The following is a 25,679-nucleotide window of genomic DNA, read 5'->3' as shown; positions in this document are numbered from 1 at the left end:
GAAGGATAAGGGGAGATATGATTGCACTCTTTAAATATATCAGAGGGATAAATACCAGGGAAGGAGAGGAATTATTTCAGCTCAGTGCTAATGTAGACACGAGGACAAACGGATATAAATTGTCAGTCAGGAAATTTAGGCTTGAAATTAGACGAAGGTTTCTAACCATCTGGGGAGTGCAATACTGGAACAGCCTACCGAGGGAAACAGTAGGGGCGAAGGACCTCCATGACTTTAAGATTAAGCTAGATAAGTTTATGGAGGAGATGGTATAATAGGATAACGGGCTTAGTCAATAGGTCAATTGAGTGCCAAACTGGTACTTAATTGGGTCAAATTGGGTCAATGATATGATATTCTTAACCTCTTTCAGAGGGTATGGCTGGAGAGTCTTGCCCGCATGCTCGGGGTTCAGCTGACCGCCATATTTGGGGTCGGGAAGGAATTTTCCTCCAGGGCAGATTGGCAGTGTCCCTGGAGGTTTTTCGCCTTCCTCCGAAGCATGGGGCAGGGGTCGCTTGCTAAAAGAGTGGGTAGATCGGCTAATGTGGCCTGCATCTTGCAGGAGGTCAGACTAGATGATCATAATGGTCCCTTCTGATCTTGAATTCTATGATTCTATGATTCTATGATTCTCTTCATTGCAAGTTAAAAAAAAGAGGTAGCAGGTGTGTTGGAAATGGGCAGCCCGTAGCATGCCAAGGAGTCCATGGCATGGCTCAGTCCTGCCATCCGGTATTCCGGTGCTGACGGCTCCTCCTGCACAGAGTGCCACTGCGGTCAGCAGGACTCCCTGCAGGGATAACTCACCATGCTGCAATGCAGGACTGGCCAACAGCTCTTACTGTGAGGATCCCTGGGTCTTGAACCCGGGTCTGTGGCTCCCCAGGCAGCCTGTGCAGCCACCATCCGGCAGCTGGTTAGTAACTGGTGGGCTGAGTGGCCAATGGAACCCTGGCCCCACCGGAAGCACCGCCCACAGGTGTCCTGATTGGAGGAGCGACCGGCCCCGATTGAGCCAGCTGCAATATTTAAGCCAGAAGGAGGCACAGGAAGTTGTCTGGCCAACTGGGTGAATTCCTGGCTGGCTGCTACCTTGGACTCTGCCGCCTCGCCTGGCTTCTGAGCCCGGCTCTCCTCATTCGTCCTGGTTCCTGCCCCTGATCTCCGACTCTGGCTTCAGCTCTGCGCCGGACTCTGACCACCCAAGCCCCAGTCGTGACACTTATTCCGGCTGCTGGAACTCGCTCCCTCTTCAGGGCGCTACCAGCCGTCAGAGCGGGTCACACGTCCCACCTCTCTCCCTCGCCTGTGGGGAGCTGGGTGTTGGGCGGGGCTGGCAGAAGTGGTGTGGGACTCTGGAGATCATGGGGGGGCAGGTGATTAATTTCTATTCTATTTATGCTGTTATTTATCTGATTCAATTGGGGGAACTGAAGCGACTGTTTATTTAGTATAAGCTTTCGTGGGTGAATACTCACTTCGTCAGACGCGGGTATTCACCCCGAAAGCTCCTGCTCCAATACGTCTGTTAGTCTATAAGGTGCCACAGGACTCTGTCGCTTTTTACAGATCCAGACTAACCTGGCTACCTCTAGATACTTTATTTAGTATGTTGTTCGTGGAGTATCGGACGGCGCCCAGGGCTGTGGAGGGGTTGTGCTCTTTTACCGGAGCTTGTACAAATCTCAAAATATAAACTCAGTCTGGGCAGGGAGTAACTTGCCGCTCTTACAGCAGTGTCACTGAACAGAGAATCTGGCCCATCTTTGATGTCTGCTTTCTGAATCATATCATCTAATTACTGGTAAAACAGCTCAGAGAACATATTACTCCCCCTCCATCCTGGTGAAAGCAGGTAGCAGCTGCTAACAGGCAGCATAATGCTTTGGGAAAACAGGCATTCCCACTAATGAGCCTTTACCTTATAATATTGGCTGCTGCTTTTCTCTCCTGGGTCAGGAGCTCAGGATCATGGATAACTTCTTCCAGAAAGCTGATCACTTTACATTTTAGTTCATCATTGGTTTCAAAGTCCTGCCAAAAGTATGTACCATTAAAAGGTTTCACACATTTTATTCAGATTATAGCACATTACAAGCAGGTTCACCGGCTCACTTCCCTTTAAAAACCTCTCCATGATTAATCACTGTGGTCTCTCTGCCTGCAAGAAGAGACAGAACATGCTGTCTGCTCCTCCTAAGGAAGAGAAACAGCTTGTCCTCTTGTCAGTTACAATCTGCTCGGGCCGCAGAAGCTCTTCAAGAGAGGAATTCAAAAGGGAGGGCACTGTACTCACTTTGTTCTTTGCATTAGCATCATAAGCAGCATCTGGACAGTGCAGAGTTTGGGCACAATTGTTAATAAACTGCACGGCTGCGCTGCTCCACACTCTGCCACAACCCATGCCAGCATCGAGGGGCAGGCGAGAGAAGGGGGAATGGTGCCCCAGAGATCTGAGCAGCCGTCAGTCCATTTTCATCCCTAACTCTTCCTACAACCCCGTTCTCTCGCACACAGAAACCCAGCCCACTGCTATGACCCAGCCTTGTATTTCTGTACCCGGGTTGGAAAACCAATGAGGAGTCTGTTGCTTTGGATGCTCCGCACATGTTACATTGCCATAACGTCAGGGACTGTTCTGTTCTGCATCTGCAGATTCCTCAGCCTCCCCTCTTCAGCAGGTGGGAGCTTTTCTCTGCTTGTGTGAATTATACAAATACGGGAAAAGGCTGATGACCACCATGCTCAGCCAGGAAGCGTACGGTGGCATTCACCCCCAAGCAGAGAGCCCATATAAGGCCTATTCAGGACTGGAGGGATCCAGTGGGCCCTGTACAGGGCCCTCTGCACTGGGTGAATTTCACCGTAATGAACCGGCCGGCTCATCGTCCCATTATTGTTCAGTAAAATCTCATCCTATTGCCGCAGCGCAGCCTCTGCCTCACACCGCCACAGAGACGCAACCATCCCTTTGTCCCAGGGCTAACAAGTACCTGCGAGTGTTTGGAGACCCAGTGGCGCAGAACATTGAGAACTCTGTTGGTTGCCGCTCTCCTTATCACGAACTCTTTGTCCCCATTCCTTTGGTCAGGGGGAAAGCCTAAAATCATTGCAAATAACTTAGCACATATACAATTATTTTAGGAATTACTTAAAATATTCACAATTTAACAGAAATAATGTGAAAAAGCCCGAATGGCCAGTTAACACTCTCTTAAATGTGAAGGTAAACTCTGAGAACTAAAACTGTCTGTAGGCAGAGGCTCTGGTTGCTACACAAGAGAGCTGTGTGCATTCAAGCACTTGGATTTGTGTGTGCAAATAAAACTGCATATGCAAGTGGAGAGTTGGCATTTGCACATGCCAATGGATGGGTGCAATACAATACAATAGACTGAGCATCATCTGCACAGGGCTAAATTGTCTGGGACCCTTTTCTCTGAGTCCATCCTTCCCACTGTGCCCAGCTACCGCACCTGTGAGCAGCCTGTATGTTGGAGCTGTGGGACACGCCCCCGTCCCTGCGGTGGAAAGGCTAACGGGCATTCCTGCACTCAGGTGCACCTGCAGAGCATGCTCCACCCGGAGCAGTGGAGTTTAAATGGGTGAGACTGGCCAGGGAAGGGGGTGGGGAGTTTTCCCAGGAACAGGGACAGCTACTGCCCCAGTAACACGGGGAGCTCAGGCCGAGGCCGTTGCTAACCTTTCCCTTCAGCCCCGTTGGAGGCAGTCGGACCTGACAAGCTGCATACGAGCGAAGGCCCTGGAGGGCTGCGGTGGGCCGGGGAAGCGCTGCTAAAGGCTATGGCAAGGGGACCGTGAATCGGGCGCTGGAAAGGACTCGAGGAGTGAGCTGAACTCCCGCTGGGAACAGTGAGATTGCCCACAAGTGGGGGCTCATGTTGGGAACCCGGGGGCAAGAGACTCACAGCTACCACGGCTCAAGCCCAAGCTGAGGGCCAGCCGACTACACCTGGCCACTGGTCTCTTTGGCCGGAGTTCACTGAAGCTGCTGCTGCTGGTGCATGATCTAATGTGCAGTGGGTCGTCCTTTGGTCTATTGTTGTTTAAGGGAAGCATCCTATTGAATAATATGGGATGATGCTGTATTTATTTGGGGGAAACAGTAACCAGATACAGCGGTGACGGTCGCCCTATAAATAAACTCTTTGTACCGTACTCCACACTTGTGCAGCTCACGTTTTTCTCCAAGTGGGATAACTGCAACCTGCCCCAAGCTACAGAGCATTGTTTTCCCTCACCTGCACTTGCTAATGACATCCTTCGATATTTCTCCTTGGTTGGGGTGCCCTCGTTGGCTCCAGCGGTCGCTATCGCAAAAGCGGAAGCAGCTGACAGGGCACTGCGGTTATTGTCAAGCTCCCGGCAAGACGTCATAACGACTCCATTGTTATAAGAAAACAATGAGAAATCTAGAAAAGGAAGCAGGAGAACAATGTCAGGTATAGAAGGGAAAGGTTCTCTCCTCACCTTTACCAGTTCATTTAACCATTTTCGCATGGGACCAAATGCTGCCCTCGGAAATGCATGAACAACATCCCCAGAATTCATTGCACAACTGCCACCTTCTCAGCTTTAGCAGGGCGTAAACCAAGAGTGTTCTACAGAAATGAAAAATATCTCTCAAGGGAGAGTTTATGAGAGGATTCTATCCTCCCTCTAGACTTTATTAAACATCTCACTGAATGATAGAGTTCTCTGTTCAATCCTGCAGAATGCTTAGAACATACAGAAAGATTTTCATGTTCTCTAGGCATTTTCCCACAAAGCTATGCAATACTTACTTCTTGTGTGCGCAGTCTATTCACACACACACACACACTCACACACACTCACACTCACTCTCTCTCTCTCTCTCTCTCTGACCCCTTTATGGGATGCAGGCCTTGTTTCCTCCCTGGGACACCTTGCACAGCACAGACGTCTGAGGCAGACATCAACGATGACGCAGCACTGGTTCTTAGGCCTTGCAGTTCAGAGCCCAGGTTGAATGGCTTCACAGAGGGACTCTGGCTAACAGAGTTTCTGAAGCACACTCCAGTTGTTGCTCAGGTTGCTAACCCCCTCAGAAAGGAGAGGAGAACTATTAATGACAAGACACTCAAAGAGCATGGCTCCTAGAGTCACCCCAGAGCTCACATCATCACAGGAACATTCACTGCAGAATGCATTGCAGCCCTGGGGGAGGAAGGTACTCATCCATCAGGCCAGAGCGCAACATCTGCAGGACACAGGTGCAACTTGACAAAATCCTGCCCCCGTCACCACTCTTTCAGAAAAAAAAAATTCAAGAGAAAGGTCCTGCTTCTCTTCCTATATGCACCAGTTTTACACTGACTTCAGTGGAACGTCTCCTGATTTACTCCAGTGGAGCTGAGAGGAGAATCAGGTCCAAAGAGTGAATGTAGCTGTGCAAATATCCCAGGTGCTAGATGAGTTTCTGCACGTTACCTGATGAATTTTTGCATTTGACGGCTTTAGGGGTAGTTGGAGATTTCGTTGGCGAGGTCTCAGTTTCTGCTTCATCGCTCTGGTTTGGATCAGTGTCTGACTCCTCCCGAACTGATACCTCGGAACCTGGAGAGAACAAGCAGCTGGTTCAGATTCCCCACTTGTGACTGTAGATACTGCAGCAAAACAAAGTTTGGAAGCAGGTGCAAACCAGCCACATTTTAGCTCCTTCAAATCTCTCTAACATCCAAAAGGGATTTGCTCCCCTGCTTTATCCAGCACAGGACACACTCGAATCAAAAGCACCAAAGTTCTGTTGCCTGAGAATTATTTTTCATTTTTCTTTTGTCCTTAAATCATAAAACGTTTTGCACAATTAAACTGCTCACTGTCTGACCTGGGTAACCCACAAGTCTTTACACAGCTCGGAAAGTTATTCAGCTTTTAGTTGCCACGTGGCATGTAAATAACTTCAGCTGACTCCGTTCACGGGGTTTGGGAGTTCTACACTGGAGTGGCTGGGTCAGGCTCAGGAGATGTAGGCTCTGTTTATTGGTGGTGAACCTGGTAACAGAACTGCTGAGCAACACAACAGCCTACTGCAATTTAAACCTTGGTGTAGGGTCCCTGGGATGGAATAGATGGATAATGGTGTAAACGCGGGGAATTTATACTGGTCATCCATTGAGAACTTCATGCCAAACCACTAAGTATAATCGGAAGTGGGGTTCCATGAAGCATATCCTAGAATACACCCCACTTGTACATCCCAGGCCATCTCAGAATGTTACCACACGGGCCTTTGTTCTTCTGCCTGGCTCAGGGCCTCTGACTGTGTGCATCCAATCCCCAGTGGGTACAGTTCATGGACCCAGGTCAGAGTGCACTTTGTACACTCAAATAACATTTGCACAGAGAAGATGAGGTGTGTGCGTACAAATGGGAGTGCCCTCAGGACACCAGGGGGCCCTACTGCATATCAGACCAATGGAACTTTTGCTCTTGTTAAACATGTAAACACTTTTCTTGGTAGCTGCAGAGTTAAGGACGGGAATGTCCGGTGGTGAGAGCGCAGGACGTGCCCAGCGCCCATGACGTGCCCAGCAAGGGATGGAAGGCTGCAAGGCAGGGTGTTCACAACCCACGTAAAAATGGGGCAGATTCTAGGAGGCGCGTGTGTTAATTGGGAGTAACTAGCTATAGATCTGTCCATCTCTTTCTCAGCCACTCCCTTTCAAACAACGTTCTCTGGACTTTTGAGGCCAGATTCTTAGCTAGTGTAAATCATAGAATCGTAGGACTGGAAGGGACCTCGAGGGGTCATCTAGTCCAGTCCCCTGCACTCTAAGTATTGTCTAGCCCATCCCTGACAGGTGTTTGTCCAACCTGCTCTTAAAAATCCCCAATGATGGAGATTCCACAACCTCCTTAGTCAATTTATTCCAGTGCTTAACCACCCTGACAGTTAAGAAGTTTTTCCTAATCTCCAGCCTAAACCTCCCTTGCTGCAATTTAAACCCATTGCTACTTGTTCTATCCTCAGAGGTTAAGGGGAATAACGTTTTTCCCTCCTCCTTGTAACAACCTTTTATGTACTTGAAAACTGTTACCATGGCCCCTCTTAGTCATCTCTCCTCCAGACTAAACAAACCCCACTGTTTCAATCCTCCCTCAGAGGTCATGTGTTCTAGACTTTCCATCTTCTCTGGACTTTCTCCAATTTGTCCCCATCTTTCCTGCAATGGTTGTAGCTCCACGGAAGTCAGAGGAGTTAAGCTGATTTATACCAACTGGGGATCAGGCTCTTTGGCTTTGATAACTTCCAGGGAGATGCTGGCAACATCAAAGCAGGAATTTTCGCTGACCCGTGACAAACCACTGCAGACACCAGTAACACTGTGTTCCCAAGACAAGCGGTGACGGTTTGGGAACGTGTCTGAACCGTGGCTTGTGACATGCCTCTTCCAGCAGCAGTTCGACATGGGCCTCATTTAGTTCAACGTACTGCTACTTGCTGACCCTGCGCTCCTTAGCCAGGCCAAGCTCCCATGGCCCCCATTAGCCAAACTCTGCCCTCACTTGCACCACGCGACTGGGCTGGCGCAAAGGGGGTGGGGCCTGGATCTGGCGAAGGACAGGCCGGTTCTGAGTGACCTGCAGGACTGGCTCCCCGCTGGCGCCGCTTGGACACAAAGAGAGCGATTTTGGAAAGCTGCCCTTTGCTCTTGCACCCACAAACTGCAGGTGCAAATAACTGCGACTGTCAATCAGACGGAGAGATGATGCCAGGCCTGCGAAGCTAATATGCTCCTCCCAGTACTCGACCCGGCGGGCTCTGCTCAGAGCTGTACGTGACGGGAGACCTGGCTAACGCCAGGTGGGTGTTTAATCCCTGGCACTGAGCAGTTGGAGGGGCTGGGCAGTTTGCCAGGCTCAGAGTGTCCCTCCCCACGGATTGGGCTGTGAGCCAGGGTTACAATGACACTTGGCCAGCTTTGGCCTCCCCTTCCTTTCTCCTGCTGCGTCTTTCTGACATTTCTAGGCCTGTGTTTTGGTGTCAGCTGGGGCAGCCGGGGGCCAGCACAATCCACCTTCCACTTGTGGTAAGACAGTTGTGTTCCCACCCGGCTCAGGCTCTCTTCCTTCAGCACCTTATCTGGCCATGTTGTGATCCAATGGGAGTCTCCATGGGTCCTGGCCTCTCCATGTCGCCTGACTCACACTCCACAGCTGTTCTCTGAGTGCCAGCACTGCCGCTGGCCTGAGCTCACTTCTCCACAGCCCAAGCGCAATGTGTTTGCTCCCAAATCCCTCTCCAGGCACCTCCAGACATTTTCTTCCCCACGTTATGTTGGTTGGATTGCCGCACGGTCCCTGCAGGCTGGGGTACGTTTCATGGCCTCTTGCGTGTGAATTATACATTCCTGCTAGAGCCTACAAATGCATCACACTCTTTTCTTGAGAGACAAAACTGGGCCCGTTTCTCCTGCCTCCCTCTGCTCAGATCCCCACTGTTTGCCCGAGAACCTCACACCAGCCTGTGAAACAACAATGACTTACTTGGCTTGCTTGGAGGAGTCTCCTCTTGTCTTTCGGATGCAGTTTCACCTTCATCAGGTATTTTATTGGGGTAGCTACTGGACACGTAAAGTTTGTTTATATCCAGAGTGGTCTTACTAAAGGGTGACATGGAGGAGTACATGCTTGCATAGCCATTGGAGGAGCAGCTCAGTGCAGCCAGGTCCAGAGCCTTCCCTCCCGTGATGATGGGGATGTTTAAGGACAACTTCCGCCTTCTGCTCGGCGAGGACGACTTGGTGATGGACAGCGGGGGAGGGGATGAGAATTTCCGATTTGCTCTCGGAGATTTGGGCGGCTCGCCGTAAAGCAGTTTGGTGTTCTGGCTGCTTGCAAACAAGAGCTCCAGTGACCTGGGTTAAAAGAGAAGCGATTCCCATTCATGCTGCTTTAAAGCTAGGGTGACCAGAGGTCTCCTTTTGGCCAAGACAGTCCCTTTTTTTCAGCCCTGTCCCGGGCATCCTGACTTTCTTGGCAAAACTGGGCATTTGTCCCTTTTGCTCTTGCCAGCTGATGATCAGCTGACAAGAGCGAACTGGACACATGCCGTTTTGCCAGGAAAGCGGGGTGCGACCCTAGCGGGGTGCGACCCTAGCGGGGTGCCTGGGAACATGTGGAGGGGACGGGACAAGCGGCAATGCCAGCCCTGCGCGGGAGGGAGGGCTTGGAAAAGCGGCTTGGGCTGGTGGCAGGGGATCTTGGGCCAGCCCCGCATGCAGGGGGTAGGGGGGCCGCGGGCTGCTCCCAAGCGGGCAGGGGGTAGAGGAGGACCTCGGGCATCCCACTGTTCAGCCCAAATCTTCCCCTTCCTAATTCTGCTCTCTCATTCCTCCTTCCAGCTCTTTTTACTGTTCTGAACGACTCTCCGTTGGCCTTGATTTTTGTAGACTGATATTCCCAAGTCAATGCTTAGCCAAAGCTCAAAGTAAGGTGGTGGATAAAGGGCGAAAGCTGGGCCATTCCAGCCTGAGCAGAGGGAACGATGGTGTTAACATTCTCAAGGAACTTTAAAGAACAACGCTCCAGCCAAATGAAATGTATGGGGGGGGGTCATCGGAGCATTTTACAGACAGGGAACGGAGATGCACGTGACTGTATGTCTTGCCCAACATAACCCAGCCAGGGACAGAACCCAGGAGTTCTGACTTCAGAGCCCCTTCCCCTGGCCCTCAGAGCCCAGGCCACTCCCCCCGGGTGTCAGGGCTCCGGTGCATGCACAGAGGAGGCGGAGCAGCCTCACCTTGCAGGAATTGCACTGATGGGTTTCTTGTAGATAGTGATGAGTTTGTCCAGAACGACCACCGCCGTGGTGAACACCCGGTACGAATGCAGAAAGGTGTTGAGAAAGTCGATGCTGAGGAACCGCAGGTCCGTCAGCCTCTCCAAGAGCCGCTCCACGCTTGCATAGCGGATCTGAAGGACCTTGCAGGAATTCATCGTTTTACTGAACCTAATGTCGACATCGTCACAGTACAAGCTGGCATCAGACCTGCGGGGAAACAGAATCTCTCTGTTCCAGCCTGGAGTGACACCACTGCGCTGTGCAGGCAGAGACACTTCACCTGGATATCCCTACGTGGGGCGCAGTGAGACAGTGCTGGCTCCCCACGGCTAACTGAACACTGGTGCCTCTTAATTAACGTTCTGCTTTGTGAGCTTCCCAAGGGGAATGTGACAATCGCCATCCCAGTGTGCATGGAAACACTCTGGGATATGCAAGAGCGGCAGATTTGCTGTAAACGAGTTAATCCTTGAAGCTCTGCAGTGTCTGCATGTGAGAAAGCAGCTGGGCAGAGCAGCCCACAGCCCCTGCCCGCTGCGGGTGGGGAGGGGGTTGTCAGAAATTAGGGAAGTGTGCACTGTTACTGTGGCTTCTGCACAACCAGGTGCCTCAAAGAGGGTGCAGGGTGGCCATGCATCAGCTGGAGCCTGACTCAGCAAGAATTTTCCTGGGGAGTCCCACGCAACAGACGCAGGTGCACAGGCTGCACCGCCCTGGAAAAGGCACAGAGGACTCCCCATGCCATGCCATGCCGGCTGGGTATGGGGGAGAAAGAAGAGACACAGCCCTGCCATCCCCGAGACTGCAATAAGATCTGTGGCGTTACTGCAGGGATGACCTGGGCGCATCCCCCTCTGTCACAGGGAACAAAGGATCAGCCGAGCAGCTCAATACTGCTTTGCGGTCAGGGGTAACTAGAATGAAATGGGGTCGAGGGTGGAAACTTCCTGGCACCAGGGGTATTGGAACAATGTGTACAATGGGGGTGCTGGGAGCCTATGACCCAAACTGTAAATCCTGTGTCTGATGGAAACCACTTCAAGCCATGGGATGCGGCCGCAGTAACCCCAGCACCTCTAGTTCCAGCACCTCTGCCTGGCATTGGTAAGAGCTACAGCTGACTCCCTGGACGCAGAAAAGTGACTGTGGACCAGGAGGAACATGATGGGTGTCTACTGGAAGATGTCCTGTCATAGAACCGTATCTGCTTGGCCTGATTGCTATTGTCCTGCAAGGCAGGGGACTCTGGTTCCTTCCCCAGCTTCATCCCTCCCATACCCATTTTATCTGTATTTTAGAAAACGTTATATCAGTAATAATTATTGCCAAATCACTGACGAAGAAACCACACAATCCTAGTGCCCAGAAGGGAACTATGCCAATGTAAAGTCCTCAAAGGGAGGAGACCAGGAGAAATCCACACTCCTTGTGGCTGCCTTTGGATTTCCTTGTAGCCCTTTCTTTTTAATCGTTTGTTTTTCCCTTTCTTCATTCCTCTGTATTTGTCCTCTTGAAGCTTTCCCCTTCCCACACAGCTCCTCCCGCCTCCCTTCACACAGCCCTGAGCAAATGTCCTCTCCCCGAACGCCACCGACAAAACCCTGCTAATGTGCTGTAATCATCGCTACGCTCAACACAGCACATGGCAGCTCCTAGACACACAGAAAAACCTCCAGGGCCCCAAACAAACATCACGGGCCTCTGCTGTAGAACGCTGTCTCAGACTTGCCCATCACTAATTGTTACAATATTTCTTTGGTGATCACTGATTACTGGTGTGTGACACGTAGGATTACATGCAAAGGCTTTAGTCTTGCACTGATGACGCTCCCACCGGCTTCCGAATGGAGCGATTTGAATGCTATTCGCTTATGGAGTCCCAAGGGAGTTCTGCTGGTCAGGGGCAGAGTCAAGCTACATTTGCACAGGCACTCAAAGTTACACATCTCACAAAGCACAAAGCACTTACTTGATCATCTGGGGAACTGTGACTTTTGAGTTCTCCTCAAATGCATTCATCATGAGGCCATTGCATCGAATATTGTCCACACACTGAAACACAGAAGGGTCAGGGGAACGGAGAACGCAAGTTACACTGGAAAGAGAACTGGTTTCGAGGCTCGATATAGGATTTGCTCAGTTGCTGAGATCACAGCATAAGAGGACGTGATGTTGAACTAATTCAAACTGGATACATCCTCGCTCATTGTATCTGCCCAGGGCCATTTGATATGAAATCGATGCTGGAAATGCTGCTTTCCTCAGATACGAATGGTCATAAATACGGGGTGACCAAAGGGTGAAGCGTTCACGGCGGTCACTCTTTATGCCAGTTGCTAGCGGAGAGGTTACAGGGAGCTACACAAATTAGCTGCTCTTCCAATGCAGGATTTGGCATATTTAGAATGAAACTACCAGAGGTGGACTGGGCAAAACCACAGACAGGGACCTCCAGAAATGCTCTCTCTCCACCTCTGTTCTCCCAGGTAGACGCTTCCAGCCCAAGCCTCCTCCCAGAGGACTGCCCGATAGCCCTGGCAGACAGACTCTTCCACACCGTAGTCCCCTCCTCTGCCTGTTACATACTACATGCGTCTTGCTGTAGCTGTGTCGGTCCCACGACACAAGGTGCGTGAGATAATCTCTTACTGGAGCAACTTCTGCTGGGGAGAGAAACCAGCCTTCAAGCTGCCCTACTCGTCTCTCTCCCCAACAGAAGTTGGCCCAATAAAAGATATCACCTCGCCCACCGAGCTTCGGTTTTCAGCCTCTCTCACCATGCGGCCTACGTCCTGAGTATCTAAGGTTCCTGCCTATATCTATCCTGGGAAGCTATGACAGGAGTGAAACACACTGCATTGCTTCCTCGCTGAAGAAGAAAGGACATTGCACAGCAAAAAGGTGGCTAAGAACGAGATGTTGTAAAAACCTGCCATTGAAACATTCATTTTTCTCTCCTCCCAGCTGGAAGAGCAGTCCCTGCATTTCACGTAACCACACGGGCCCAACTCTCCACTTCTTTGCACCTTGCGGCATCATGTGCACTCTGCAAAGTGAGTGCGAAGTGGGTGTAAACTGCTGCCACTGGTGGGAGTGAGCGGGAAAGTCAGAACTGGCAGCGTTATGCTCCTTTTGCACAAATGTAAATGAGCCGCTAGCTGCAAGGGAATGGCGGGTTAGGCCGAGATTCTTTTTCCAGGTGGAATGGGCCCCGATTTTAGCATAGATTGACTCCCACCTCTGATGTGTGAGTGTGAACTACAGAGCGACCAGAAAGCCCTGAATTAAACAAAATAAAATAAGAAATAAGAATCAGTCATACTTCACATAGCACTTTCTCCTAATGCTCTAGTTACTTTAATGACTTAAATCACAAGGGTGCTGTGAGGTTGAAGTATTGTCTCTATTTTTATGGATAGGAAAAGTGATGCATAGAAAGGTGAATGCCAATCTTCTGCAACTCAGGTGCCTGAAGTCAGGCTCTGTACCCATATGTGGGCTTCCAAAGAAATGGCCTGATTTCAGGGGCAGGAAGCAATCTGCAACAGCCATGGAAACCCAGCGGGATTTTGAAATCGGCCCACCTACTTAGGTGCCCAAATATGGATTGGGTTTTTGCTTGATTTCTTCTTACCTGACTGATGTCACTGGTCCATGCAGCCTTTTCTTGCCTGGACGATGCCACCAAGATAACAGTAAAGGATGGAGAATCTTTTGGTTCCACTACAATTTTGAAATCAAGATGATCTATGTCTTGCCCTGATGCTTTTGCTTTGTAATAGACAAGATAAACAAGCAGAGTAAGGTTTGAGGAGTTTTTTCTAGGACATTTTCCAATAGGATTGCAAACAACATTTGCACTTTGTGGTTTTGTTTGGCCATGGAATGCAGAGTTAACCCTGTAGAGGATACAAATTCAGAGCCTAAGCTTCCACGCTGGCCATGAATCACCAACTCATACTGCTTTCTTCTTGCTGCTCCTTCTCGCAGATGCAAGGAGCATCGTTACTGTGGGGAGCTCCAACGGCCTGTGAATTTGTGCTTTCATGCAGAGTGCAAACCCATATTTTCAGTCTGAATAGGTTTTTTTGGTTGACCAAAGTGAAGCCCTGTTCTCGACCTGATGGCATCTGGCTCTTCCAATGCAATAACATTTGAACGCTGCATCCGATCAATTCCAAAACTTCTGGAAATGTTTTAGGCATCAGTGGCCCAAACTCTATTGATTTTGGTCAAAATGAGAAAGCCAGAAAGGAAAAATGGGGACACGTACAGCCCCATGCGTGAGGTTAGCAGAGCCACCTTCTTCAGCCAGGCCTGGAATTAGCCACAGACCAAGGAACTGGGTTACCCTCTGTTTATCCTCCCAGTAGAGTTTAACAGAATAATAGTGTGTGGAAGTGGGGGCATGCAGAGCCCCTAGCATGAGCCAGGGGGGTGGGCTGAGAGAGTGGAGGGGGTGGAAGTGTCACCCACAGGGATCTTGTGGGGGATGGAGGGATGGAAAGAGCCCCTGAGGTATGCAATGAGTATGGCCTTCAGAGGCAATGAAGTGGGGGACTCCCCAATTTATATTAAGGAAAAGCAACAGAGGAAGAAATAATATCACCAACGTCTCCGTGAAGGCGCAAAGCGGGGATCACGACTGTGACGTGCTGGCTCCCCAAAGGGCAGCTGGCTGTGCAAAGGTGTAATACACTCAGCAGCGTTACTCAGCTTCTTTATAGGCCACAAGTGCTGCATTCGGCGGAGCGCCCACTGAGAGGCGCTCTTCAGGGCAAGGGACAGAGGGAAACCCCGCGAGAAAAAACCAACTCGCTGCTGCAAGCGGCTGAGCCCCCTCAGCCCGTGAGCCGGGGGTGGAGAGGGCCCAGAGAGCCTGGCCGCAGCACTCACTGCTCGGCAGGCTTAGGGTTACGTGCCACACCAGAGGGTGAGGACAAGATTACAGGCTGCAGACTGGGCCGAGGCAGGACGCTGTCACAGAATGCGCCCAAGGGTCAGGCCGCAGACGAGGGCCCAGCCTGCCGGTGCACAGGCGCAATCTGTCCCCACAAAAGCTGTCTCCATAGTGTGGGTGCTGAGACCCGAACCTTCAAAACCATTGGGGGCCGAATTCCTGATGCCTGGGGGCCGACTGTCAGAGGGACTGGGCACCCAGAACTCTATAAACAGGTGCTCAGCATCCCAGGCCACTCGTGTAGATACCTAAACTCAGCGACAGGTGCCCGACGCGAGGCACCGCAGGCTGGAAATCCCAGGTCCGGTGTCACAGCCCAAACCGAGAGGCTAGTTTTGAGAACTCGGCTGCAAACGTTTGGCTCCCCGGGTCACTCCTCCAATGTGACAGCCAGGTGTGCATCTGTCACAGGCGGGCGGAACGGGGCCACACAACTCTCATTTTCATGAGGAAGATTTTAAAGAGGACAGAAAATAGCAACCTGGGTTTTCAGTGACAAAGCCTGTAATTAGACAGGGCTTGCTGCTGGTTTTATTAGACCATTAACACTGCAGTGCGGGACGAGGCTGGCCCCCTTTGGAAGGTTCTATTTAGGGTGACCATCCGTCCCGTTTTTAAAGGGAAAGTCCCGTTTTTAGGGATTTTCTTATATAGGTGCCTATTACCTCCCACCCCCGTCCCTTTTTTTCACAGTTGCTGTCTGGTCACCCTAGTTATATTCGCATAGAAGTGCATCTGTTTTGTTCCTGGCAGATAACGTATTTGATTCATGTCACCTTGTTTTCTGCATATGGAATGTCTGCCACTGGACCACAACTGCCTTGAATTATTCAGTATTTGAATGTGCCCAACCAACCTGTTTGCACTGTTGGTTTTACCCTCTATGGATTGATTGCCCACAGCTCCCTGCAAGTCGCCATTAACTGCCATGAGAACTCCAGCAGTGCCGGCTGGTTGCACATGGTCCTATGGGTCACAGAGTAGGACTCCTGTGTCCTGGTTTGATGAGAATTACTCCTGTAATCAAGACTGTGGCCTCAGAAGCCGTCTGGGCTTGGAATCTCCCAGGTGCAGGTGGCAGGTTGGGGGGAAGCAGCAGCTAAGCAGGGTTGGGCCATTTTCTCTGTCTGCGGGGTGCAGGTTTTGCCTCGGGAGCAAAATGAGTTGACTGAGTTACTGTCTGGGCCCAGAATTTAGATTTCATTTCCTTGCATCCCATACACACAACCTAAGTGCACACGCCCTTAATCCTCACCGCAAGCGGCTGGTCAGTCCTTCTGGGTCTCTGCTAACGCTTCGGGGTCCTGGCTCTGAGGAGGGTTATGCAGACTTTGCCCCCTTGCCGGGGCAGGCAGCGTCCAAGCCCACATCAAACACGCCACTTCTAGGGCCAATACTCTTGTTTCCAACATGTCTCCTTCCATTAGCAGGTGCGTGAGGAGAGCTCCAAGCAACGTGCCCGAAGGGAATTCCTTTTTAAATTCGCACCCATAATAATTAGGGTGACCAGACAGCAAGTGTGAAAAATCGGGACGGGGGGCGTAATAGGAGCCTATATAAGAAAAAGACCCAAAAATCAGGACTGTCCCTATCAAATCGGGACATCTGGTCACCCTAAGAATAATGGACAGGGATTTGGGGGGCGGGGTTCGCCCAGCTCCAGCTGATACTTACTTTCTTCGTCAGTGCTCTCCTGCTCCTCCATCAAGGTGCAGTCGATGAGAGAGATCACGCCATTCTGAAAGAGAGGAACAGGCCCAGAGGGAAGAAATGTGAACTCGCACAGGCACACGTCAATCAGGCTCTGCAGAAGCCCCTCGGCGGGGCAGTCAGGGGGAGACATGTCGATCTTCTTTGCTTTTTCAATTGAAGTAATTTAAGCCCAGTTCCTGCAAACAAGAACCCAACAGGATGACTCCTGGGCATAAAGTTAAGCACGTGCTCAAGTGTTTGCAGGATCGGGGCCTTATTTATTACAATTTGAAAGCAGATCCTATTACCAATGAATTCAATGTTTTGACTGGTAGAAAATAAGTAATTACATGCTTGGAAATCGCAATTTTCCCTGTATGGCTGATCAAACTAATTTGTTTATAAATTATTTAATAAGAACAGTAAATTAAGTTTCCCCAAAGTCTGTTGTGATAATCAGCAACTCTTTGCCATGGACTGTAATCTTTCAAACTGGTAATTTAATGTCAGTAAAGAACCATTTTTCTAAGATTCTCACTCAATTAACTGAAAAACATCCATAGACAAATGTGAGAGTCTTGGGAATGGATTGGAAAAGCCTGTAAGTGTTATATACAAATTTAGGCCTAATTAAAGTTTCCCACTGAATAGATTGTCAGTATTCTTGCAGCAAATCACAAATAACTTCTCTTGCTGAGAACTTGTAATTTTTCTTAGCACATGACACGGAGCTCATTCCGTAAGTGACAGGATGTCCTAATCACATGCAGTACACTGAACTGCCCTGTTTGATGCATCTGCAAAGTGCAAACTACAATTATGTGAGGGAAATTGGCACCTTAATAAACCTCAGTTTTTAGGAGCTGCAAGGGTGACGGTAATAAGACAGACTAGAACCCGCATTCCAGACCTCCTGAGTTTGAAAGGACATTGGAAAGGCTTCGTCTGGCAGGCCTGACTACCTGGAGTCCCCCCATTCATTTTACTTTTAACAGAGACGCAGCAGACACAGAATTTCAGCTCCTCAAAAGGTATTCTGGTGCCTAATTCCCACTGGGAGTCTGGAGCGCAGCAGTTCTCAGATGGCGTTCTGTGGACTATCCACGTCCCACACCGCTGCAGAACGAAGCACTCTGGGGGAATGGAAGGCTGCTCGTGGCAGATTTCTCTTTTACAACACCGCCTGGAGAGCTGTCTCCCTGGAGCATGGATGACTGTGAAGTCCCACAGTAGATAAGCCATGGAACTGCGCCTGCTGCAGTGACGCTCATTTTAAGGCCTGGTGGGGTTAAAGCTTTCTAGGAAAAAGTATCAGGTGCACCCTCCATTTTCCACTGCCTGCTTCTACACTCACAGTTGCTCACTTAGAGGTGGATTTTGCGCACACAGTCAGTTACTCATTCAAAAGGAAGAGCAGGGAAATAGGGTCTGGCTGGAGGCCAGTTGGAAATTCCACCCATGATTTTCATCTGAATGCCGGCATTGCTGTACTGCACAGCACTGCCCAGCAGCGGGGGCGGATGGGCCACACGGAGCTCCCCCAGGGTAACAAGACTTCAAAGGGGACTGCTGGGCGAGGTGGTCCCCGTATTGGGCTCCTCTCGGCACGAGTGTGAGAGAATTGCCCCTTTCTGCAATTCGCACCTTGGTTAAGTGTAATTTTCCACCTGAGCCTCTTGTACAGATAATTAAGTGCTTGGAGAAGAGGAAGCATTGTCTCTCGCCCTCCTTCTTCAAGGACAGGGAGCCCAGCCTCCCCCTGGTGATCTTCCCTTTCTCGGACATTGGCACTTGGATGAGGGAACCTGTTGAGAGGACAAAAACCCATGATTGGCCCTTTGTGTAGCTTCTGGCCTGCAGGGGGCGTAGTTCTGTGTCAGACACCTGGTGTGAGAGTCAGACTGGCCAGGCAGCCGGATGCCTTGGGCAGGAAGCCACGTGCTGCAGCGGAGCATGCTTCCCAAGGCCACGCCGGGCAGGAAGCCACGTGCTGCAGCGGAGCATGCTTCCCAAAGGCCACGCCGGGCAGGAAGCCACGTGCTGCAGCGGAGCATGCTTCCCAAAGGCCACGCCGGGCAGGAAGCCACGTGCTGCAGCGGAGCATGCTTCCCAAAGGCCACGCCGGGCAGGAAGCCACGTGCTGCAGCGGAGCATGCTTCCCAAAGGCCACGCCGGGCAGGAAGCCACGTGCTGCAGCGGAGCATGCTTCCCAAGGCCACGCCGGGCAGGAAGACCCAGCTGCCACGGCTGTGAACCAGGAAAGCGGATCAAACGAAGGCTGCTGTTAGCAGCCCTGGCACACAAAGAGTGCTCCGGGGAGAGACTCCCCATCATCCCGGGGGCCCCCACGCCAACTTTCCCATCCCCAAGGTCCCATGGTGGGGCTGCTGGGGAGCACGGCTGGTGGCGTGGCCGTGCAGGGGGCTTTGCACACCCACTGTGCTGCAGGAAGGGTCCGTGCGCCAGCCCTGCACACCACGGAGGAGCTGATGAGGCAGGGAGAAGAGGTGGGTCCAGTGCCCCCACACGCTGTGCAAGGGACGTGGAGAGCAGCAACCTGCGAGCTGGAAGAGCAGCCTCGTGTGGGGACCCCCGGACCCTTGCAGCGGCATGGGGGGGATTTCACCCCACCTCACACACTGGCCGCACGGGCCATTCACGCCTCTGCTGCAGGCACAGTGAATTTCACCCAGAGACGCTGCACTGCGCGCAGTGCTGTATGGACACTCATGCAGAGACTCTCCCCCCATCGCAGCCACCGAGCCCCTCCAGCCAAGCGTGCTGGACCGCCTCCTGCCACTGGACCTCCGGGCCGTGACGTGGCGAGAAGGGGGCCCTCGGCGGCCTGCTGGAGCTCCTCATGACAAGGCCCTTGACGCTTCTCTACATCTCAGGGCAGGGACCGAATGCACTGGCTTGTCCCCCGCTCAGGGGAAGTTTCTGTGGGAGCCCCGTGGAGAACAGCAGCAGCTCACCGTAGCTGACCCAAACCTAGGCTGCAATTAGTCCTCAGGGGAAAAGGCACAAAGGAAGTGATCCATCCACCACGAGCTCTCTGGGGAATGGCCCTGGTACAAAACCATGTCCTTCACGGGATGCAGCACTTACTAGGAGGCCAGGGCCAGCCCTGGGGGGCAGCGTTTCTGGCATGCAAGCTACCAAATGCCTGGTCTGACCGTGAGGGACGGCCAGAGAGCAGCAGCACCCTGGCCAGGCCCCTTTCTCCAGGCCATGCCCACTCCACGGGGGTGGGGGCTACACTGACTCTCCACCCCTAGGCATTCCCCTGGGTGCTGGTCACCAGAGAGTCAGGATCCAGCCCAATATTTGGCACTAGAAAACCATTTTGTTCTATAACGCAGGTGCGAGCTCTGTGGTGCAGGACAATACAGGACTGGAGACCGTCCACACACAAGTAGGTTTACAGCAGATCTCTATTTCCCTCCATGCTGTATAATGGCACTGGTGACAGTATTGGCAACAGGCAGCCAGGCAGCTCACCAGCGCAATGCATCGCATGGACGGAGGAGGAGGGAGCTACAGAGGTGTAAACATTATACCTTGTCTGACAAAAGTCTGGCTGGTGTCCAGGAGAATTTCACACCCTTCAATAATCATCCTTTCTATTGCCAGATTTTTTCGAATATTTTCTGTCTCGCTCACTTCATCGTGCATTATCCTAAAGAGGAGAAGAGACAATTGGAGACAGTGAACTCTGCCGGGGAACTGTTGGTGAAGACGGCAATGTGGCTTTCACACTTGGCAGTAGCTGCATTAAGCATAGTTGATATAAAGGAAGGCAAAGAGAACCCAGCACTGCCCCCTACATACAGCCGTATACCCCGGAGGCTAGGAGACAACACGCATCCATCTGGAGTTGCTACATTTCTAAATATAAAAATGTTGGGGGATTTCTGAATGTCCATTCTTGCTGGGAACTCCCCCGTCTGGCTGGCTGACCTCTCCCTAGGCAGGCCATGGGTCTGGTTTTAAGCCAGAGGGTTCTTTTTTCCCTATGGTTTATCCCCGTCCAGTACAGACTAAAGTAGACATAGTTTTGCCCAATATCAGACAGATGACGTCATTTCCAAGAGGGTGTGGCTCTGCCTCCATCTGCGTGACCTCACACACAGTTCGTGCACGAGGTCATGCAGGCAGGGGTGGGAGGTGCTCTTCAAAATGGTGCCCTCTGTGTGATATAACCTCGCATGTCCCGAGTGTGAGGTCATCCCGGAAGGGGCGGGGTCACGCTGGCAGGGGCGGGCCAGGCCCTTCCGGGAAGCACCGGAACGTCCGGTGCTCTGGGAATGCGGCAGTGGCCACCCTGTTTCGCCCCCCGACAAACCACGTCTCGCATTCCTGCTCCTTGCGGGACTGAAAGGAGGGGTGGCAATGCTTTGTGTGGGTAAACTCAGCGCCAGCGTGCGGGATTCATCTCCCCGGCTGCAGTGTGCTGCGATATGAATTAACGGGGAGACTAGAGCAGAATGCTCCACTTCTCAGCCTCTGGAAGGAAAGTATCAGACACTGGGAATTCAGGGGTCCCTACTGTCAAAGAAATCAGTCCAGAGGCTGCTGGGACAATGGTAGGAGCAAGGTCCCTTTGCTGCCCCAGGCACTCACAGCGGGATTTCCCTGGGCTTGTCCATGAACAGTGTCACGCTGCGTCTCCACCAGACCCGGCTGGAAAAAGGGGGAGAAATTCACATGGTTTGGGGGAATGTTTCTTCCTGGTTTTCCCCCCACAATCTGAATTTCATTGAAATGTAACCTTTTGAAAAATGCAGCCCAGCTCCGATCTGCACCTCGTTATCTGTGCCCAGAGCACGGCGGTATCGTGAGACGTGACGAAGGAGGGAAGGGCAAGCCCTGACCTCATCGCGCCATGAACAGGATGAGGCTAGAAACCCCCCACAATCCGAAAGCTGGCCCTGGGCAGGGTGTTCACAGGCCCATGCGGCTAGCCAGCCTCTTTTAGACCCTGGCCCCCGGACGGCACTGCTGGGAATACTGGGACCCCTGAGTCCATGGCAGCAAATCCCACCATGCCGCCTCGTTACTGACCGACTCGTTATGGATTACAAATGCTAAAACCCACTGACTCAGAAACGCTCCCGTTTGGGCAGCCCTGGTTGGCTGGAGCTGGCCTGTTCCGGACATGCTCTGCAGACAGGAAAGCGCAGTACTTTTTACGAACTCCTCCAACAGCCAGACAACGAACCAGAGGGAGCCTGTGGCGCCCGTCTCGGGGCTACGGACATGCCACGCCAGCGAGCTCCTCACCCACCTGACTTAGAGTCTAGGTCCTGATCCAGCAAAGCAATTAAGTGTGTGCTTAACTTTAAGCATACGAGCAGCCCCGCCGAAGTCAGTGGGGAGAAGCACCTGCTTACAGGTAAGTATGTGCTTAAATGATTTGCTGGATCAGGGCCTAAAATGCCTCAACTTACTCAATCTGTGATACCTAACGGCAAGAGCTAGTGACAGAGCACAGACTGCAGATAAAAATACAGGCCCTAATCCTGCAATTGGCTCTGGGTCCTACCTGGACCCCACTGCCCCCTAGGTTCCACACAGGCTCGTTGCTCTGCGCTCGTGGGCCCAGCTGCAGGGTCATGGCCAGAGACAGGCTTTCTGCATTTTGTATACGAGTGCTGGAGTTCTGGGTTCTGCCCACAGCATGGCCTACATCAGCTGACTACAGCTAGAGGAGGAAGAAATGGTGCAGGCTGAACTCTGCCAGCACCCAGTGACAACACTCGGATCAGGTCGGTGCCCTGTCGCAAGGAAAGGGCCAACAGCGTTTGCATTTTTGAAAAGGAACCTGAAAACACTGGAAAGGTGAGTGTCTCCACATTGCACTTGAAAAGAAGAGAAAAAGCCCCTCTGTGCAGGCGTGCACCTGAAAGCAGGTGCCAGCAAGGATGCTGCCGGGCTGGCATCCCATGTGACTGGCTCCAGGAACAGCCAGCACGGAGCCCTGTGATCTGCAGGAAAAATTCTGGATTCCAGGGGATTTAATGGCTCCACTTCCTACCCCTTCCATGTAGCAACAATTCCGCGAGCTTGAACTCCTCAGTCTTGTCTGGAGGAGAGTGTTGGAAAATGGATTCAGCACCGGTTCCCCCCAGATCAGTACTGGAAAGGGTGTGAATGCTAGCGACGTCTGGAGACACTTTCTGAAGTGCTGCTGGGACTGATTTACCCGCCCTTGCCCTGTTCTCAGTACTGATTCAGGGGAAATCGACACCGACACCAGCTTCAGCAGCAGCTTGTTGTCCTGGTCTGGACAGAGCTACCGTGTTTTAGGTGGACTCTCTCCTCTTCTGGGAGGGGAGGCAGGTGGGACCTAATTCATTGATTTGGACATCACAGAGCTCAGAACGATGGGATGTGACACGAGTGCTCAGTTCCATTTGGGAGGCTTGCGGTTCACACCCTCAGCACCCACAGGCGAAGGAGCGTTCAGTGCCCCTCAGCACTGGTACCACGAGCATGAGGCTGTTCAAAGGGAAAGTCTGAACCTAAAATAACACGGGCCATCTTGGACCCTGTCCTTTCCCTGCACCCGGGGCACCACAGATACTGCTCATGATGCCACTTTGTTCCCCCCGGCAGACTCGTTACCACAGAGCCACCAAGCAATGCCGACACACTCAGCAAGTTCATGGATGGCCTCATGGAGCAAGAGGCCAGAACGATATTCACACATTTGGCAGGGAAATGACCAAGTAAGGATTCAACTTCTCCTTAGTTTCTCCTATATTTCACCTCAAAAGGAACACACCTTCCCCTCCCTCAGCATGCACACTGCCTCTCCACCACGCCTGCCCTAGAGAGACAAGAACCGCTGCCGCGGCACAGAGCTATCGGAGCCTTCCTTGGAAGGAGAAGGAAACAACCTGTGATGGTGCTGACCTGGAAAGCTCTTCTAGCTTGGACTTGGCGTAGTCCAGGCTGTTCCTCTCCACGTGCTCATGGGGCGTGTGCGCCAGCAGCTCATGTAACGTCAGAATGTACCTGGGAATCTGAGTCGGAAGGCAAACCGGAAATCGGGGTCAGCGGAAGGAAATCATCGCGGGAGCAAATCAGCATTAACACTGACGTAAGGACGACTGGTTTGTACAAAGTGAACTGGGCTGGGTCCTCGGCCTCTACAAACTTCTTTGTGCTGCTCCATAAAGCCACGAGCACCCACCCATCCCGTCCTGCACCGAGCCCCACTCGGAAAGTGACCCCTTCCCCACGCACAGGCTCAGGTCCCGCCCCAGCACAACTTCTGGGGTCGTTCAGCAAGCCCAGCTCGACCAGACTTTAGGTTCACAGCCTGTAATTCAGGTACCAGCATTTAACTGGGCCTCACCCTGGTCTTTCTGGAACTCACAAGTTTCAGCTGGAGGCTTTGTTTCAAAAATAACCCTTGGGCCCCACCTTCAGCCGTGGCGGCTGGGGGGCTCGCAGGATGGTGGTTCTAAAGCCGTGTTAGGCCCCGTGTCTGGGCAAGCGAGAATGGCTCTCGCGTTCACGTGTACTCCACTTGCCAAGGTCTCTGACAGGCCCCGCCCAGCACTCACACTTAGGGACGCTGAGACTTACAGGGACTTTGTTTCCCATCACTGAGCATGGCGGTAAAATGAGGGTGCTGGCTGGCTCTGCTGACTCTGCCCCCTGAGGTCTCTGGGGGATCAGCCGGAGGCTGTGGGTGAATGGAGAGGGACCCAGCGATGGGAGTAACTCAGAGTCCAACCAAGGGTTTCAAGCCGTTTGTGGCTTTCCCGGCTGAGGGAGCTGGGCTCTCACACTGCCAGGTCTCCAGTGCCCTTGTAAGGAGGGACAGAGGCTGAGGCACTCCCCTGAGCTCAGTCTAGAGCGACCTCAGAATGGCCTGTGATGCTGGGGGTGGGGGGAGGCTAGGAAACCAACCTAGGGGCCATCCCTGCCCGCACTCAGGGTGTGAGCAGCCATCTGCAGGGAGGGAGCCCGTTGGGCTGTGACCAGCTAGGAGTGGCTGAGCCCACGTTTGGCCAGTCACTTCATGGCACGGAATATTCTAGACAAACTCCTCTTCTAAACAGCCAGCCAGGCCCCCTCCTTCTCCACTGCCCTGAGAGATTATTTATAAGCAGAGCCCAGGAGGCTCAACAGATCTGGGGAGCAGGAGGTTTCCTCGCTGCATTTTATGGCCTGCTAGCTCTTGCCACGTGAGCCGTGTGTCACCTGGAACATGGGGTACGTAAGGAAGGTCTCCAGCGTCCTCTCCTCGCAGTCCGGCTTGGCCTCGTAGTGCTTCAGCAGCTTGTCGAAGTCACGGTTCTGCTTGCAGTGGGCCAGGATCTGCAGGCTGTACTGATGGTTTCTCACAAACTCCTGGTAGATGTTCAGCATGGGCAGCAGGATGTCAAACAAGTCAGCTGTAAGCAAGCAGGCAATGAGCAGGTTACTGCACTGCACGAGAGCCTCGCACTCAGAACGGGCTCGGGCCGCTTTAGCATCGGTGCCGGGCCGACAGGTTTGCTCAGCTATGCCTGGCCTGAATGAAGATGGTAGCTACTGCTTTGTGTTTGTCGGACATTTACGGGAGTGACATGTCACGCATTGGTTCTGTGTCTGCATTGTGGGTTAGAAAAAATGGGCATTTGCACAACAAGGAAATCCAAGCCTCCCATTGAGCTCACTGGTTTAGGGACATGCACCTTTAAAGGTGCATCAGGCAGCACGCAGGAGTGCTGGGACTTGCATCGCTCCAGGAGGAGAAGCCCAGCCTGCTGCGTGTCTCCTATGGCATTGCGGGGTGAGGCATGTTACCCTGCACCGGCTGAGTGCCCACAAAAACCACAGGAAGAGAGCTTCACAATGGAGGAGCCAGCAGAGTCAAGACTGTGCTCCCTGTCTGAGAACTACTGTGCAGAGCACTGGTGCAGCTATAAAACACGATAAACGATAGAGTTTATCCAGAAGAGTTTATCGTGATGCCGCCCTGATGGATCCCACAGTTAAATCACAGAGATTTGCCAATCCAGCAGCTCCTCGCTGCCTGTTCCATCCCCAGCTCCTCATTCAGGAATTTTTTTTTTAATTTAAAAAAAATAATAATAATAATAAAAATTTTCCTGAATGAGGAGCTGGGGATGGAACAGGCAGTGAGGAGCTGCTGGATTGGCAAATCTCTGTGATTTAACTGTGGGATCCATC

At 52.1% G+C, this 25,679-nt stretch overlaps 1 protein-coding gene across 5 annotated transcripts in view; it reads right to left on the bottom strand.

Annotated features, from left to right (window-relative positions):
- The window catches only part of RASGRF1 (Ras protein specific guanine nucleotide releasing factor 1), a 94,837-nt gene that overhangs the window by 27,905 nt on the left and 41,253 nt on the right, over positions 1 to 25,679 (bottom strand). For 2 of the 5 annotated variants that reach the window (XM_044981254.1, XM_044981255.1), the window contains exons 7-19: positions 24,705 to 24,898; positions 23,406 to 23,515; positions 20,048 to 20,166; positions 18,132 to 18,292; positions 16,470 to 16,533; positions 13,470 to 13,606; positions 11,805 to 11,887; positions 9,794 to 10,042; positions 8,536 to 8,906; positions 5,476 to 5,601; positions 4,266 to 4,436; positions 2,997 to 3,103; positions 1,925 to 2,037 (exon numbers count right to left, since the gene is read on the bottom strand). In XM_044981254.1, the coding sequence (XP_044837189.1) occupies positions 1,925 to 2,037; positions 2,997 to 3,103; positions 4,266 to 4,436; positions 5,476 to 5,601; positions 8,536 to 8,906; positions 9,794 to 10,042; positions 11,805 to 11,887; positions 13,470 to 13,606; positions 16,470 to 16,533; positions 18,132 to 18,292; positions 20,048 to 20,166; positions 23,406 to 23,515; positions 24,705 to 24,898 (2,005 nt within the window). The other 3 variants (XM_044981256.1, XM_044981258.1, XM_044981257.1) reach the window with 3 other exon arrangements.

This window comes from Mauremys mutica, chromosome 11 (genome assembly GCF_020497125.1).
Source record: "Mauremys mutica isolate MM-2020 ecotype Southern chromosome 11, ASM2049712v1, whole genome shotgun sequence".
NCBI lineage: Eukaryota > Metazoa > Chordata > Testudines > Geoemydidae > Mauremys > Mauremys mutica.
This window is presented reverse-complemented; position numbering and strand designations above follow the sequence as displayed.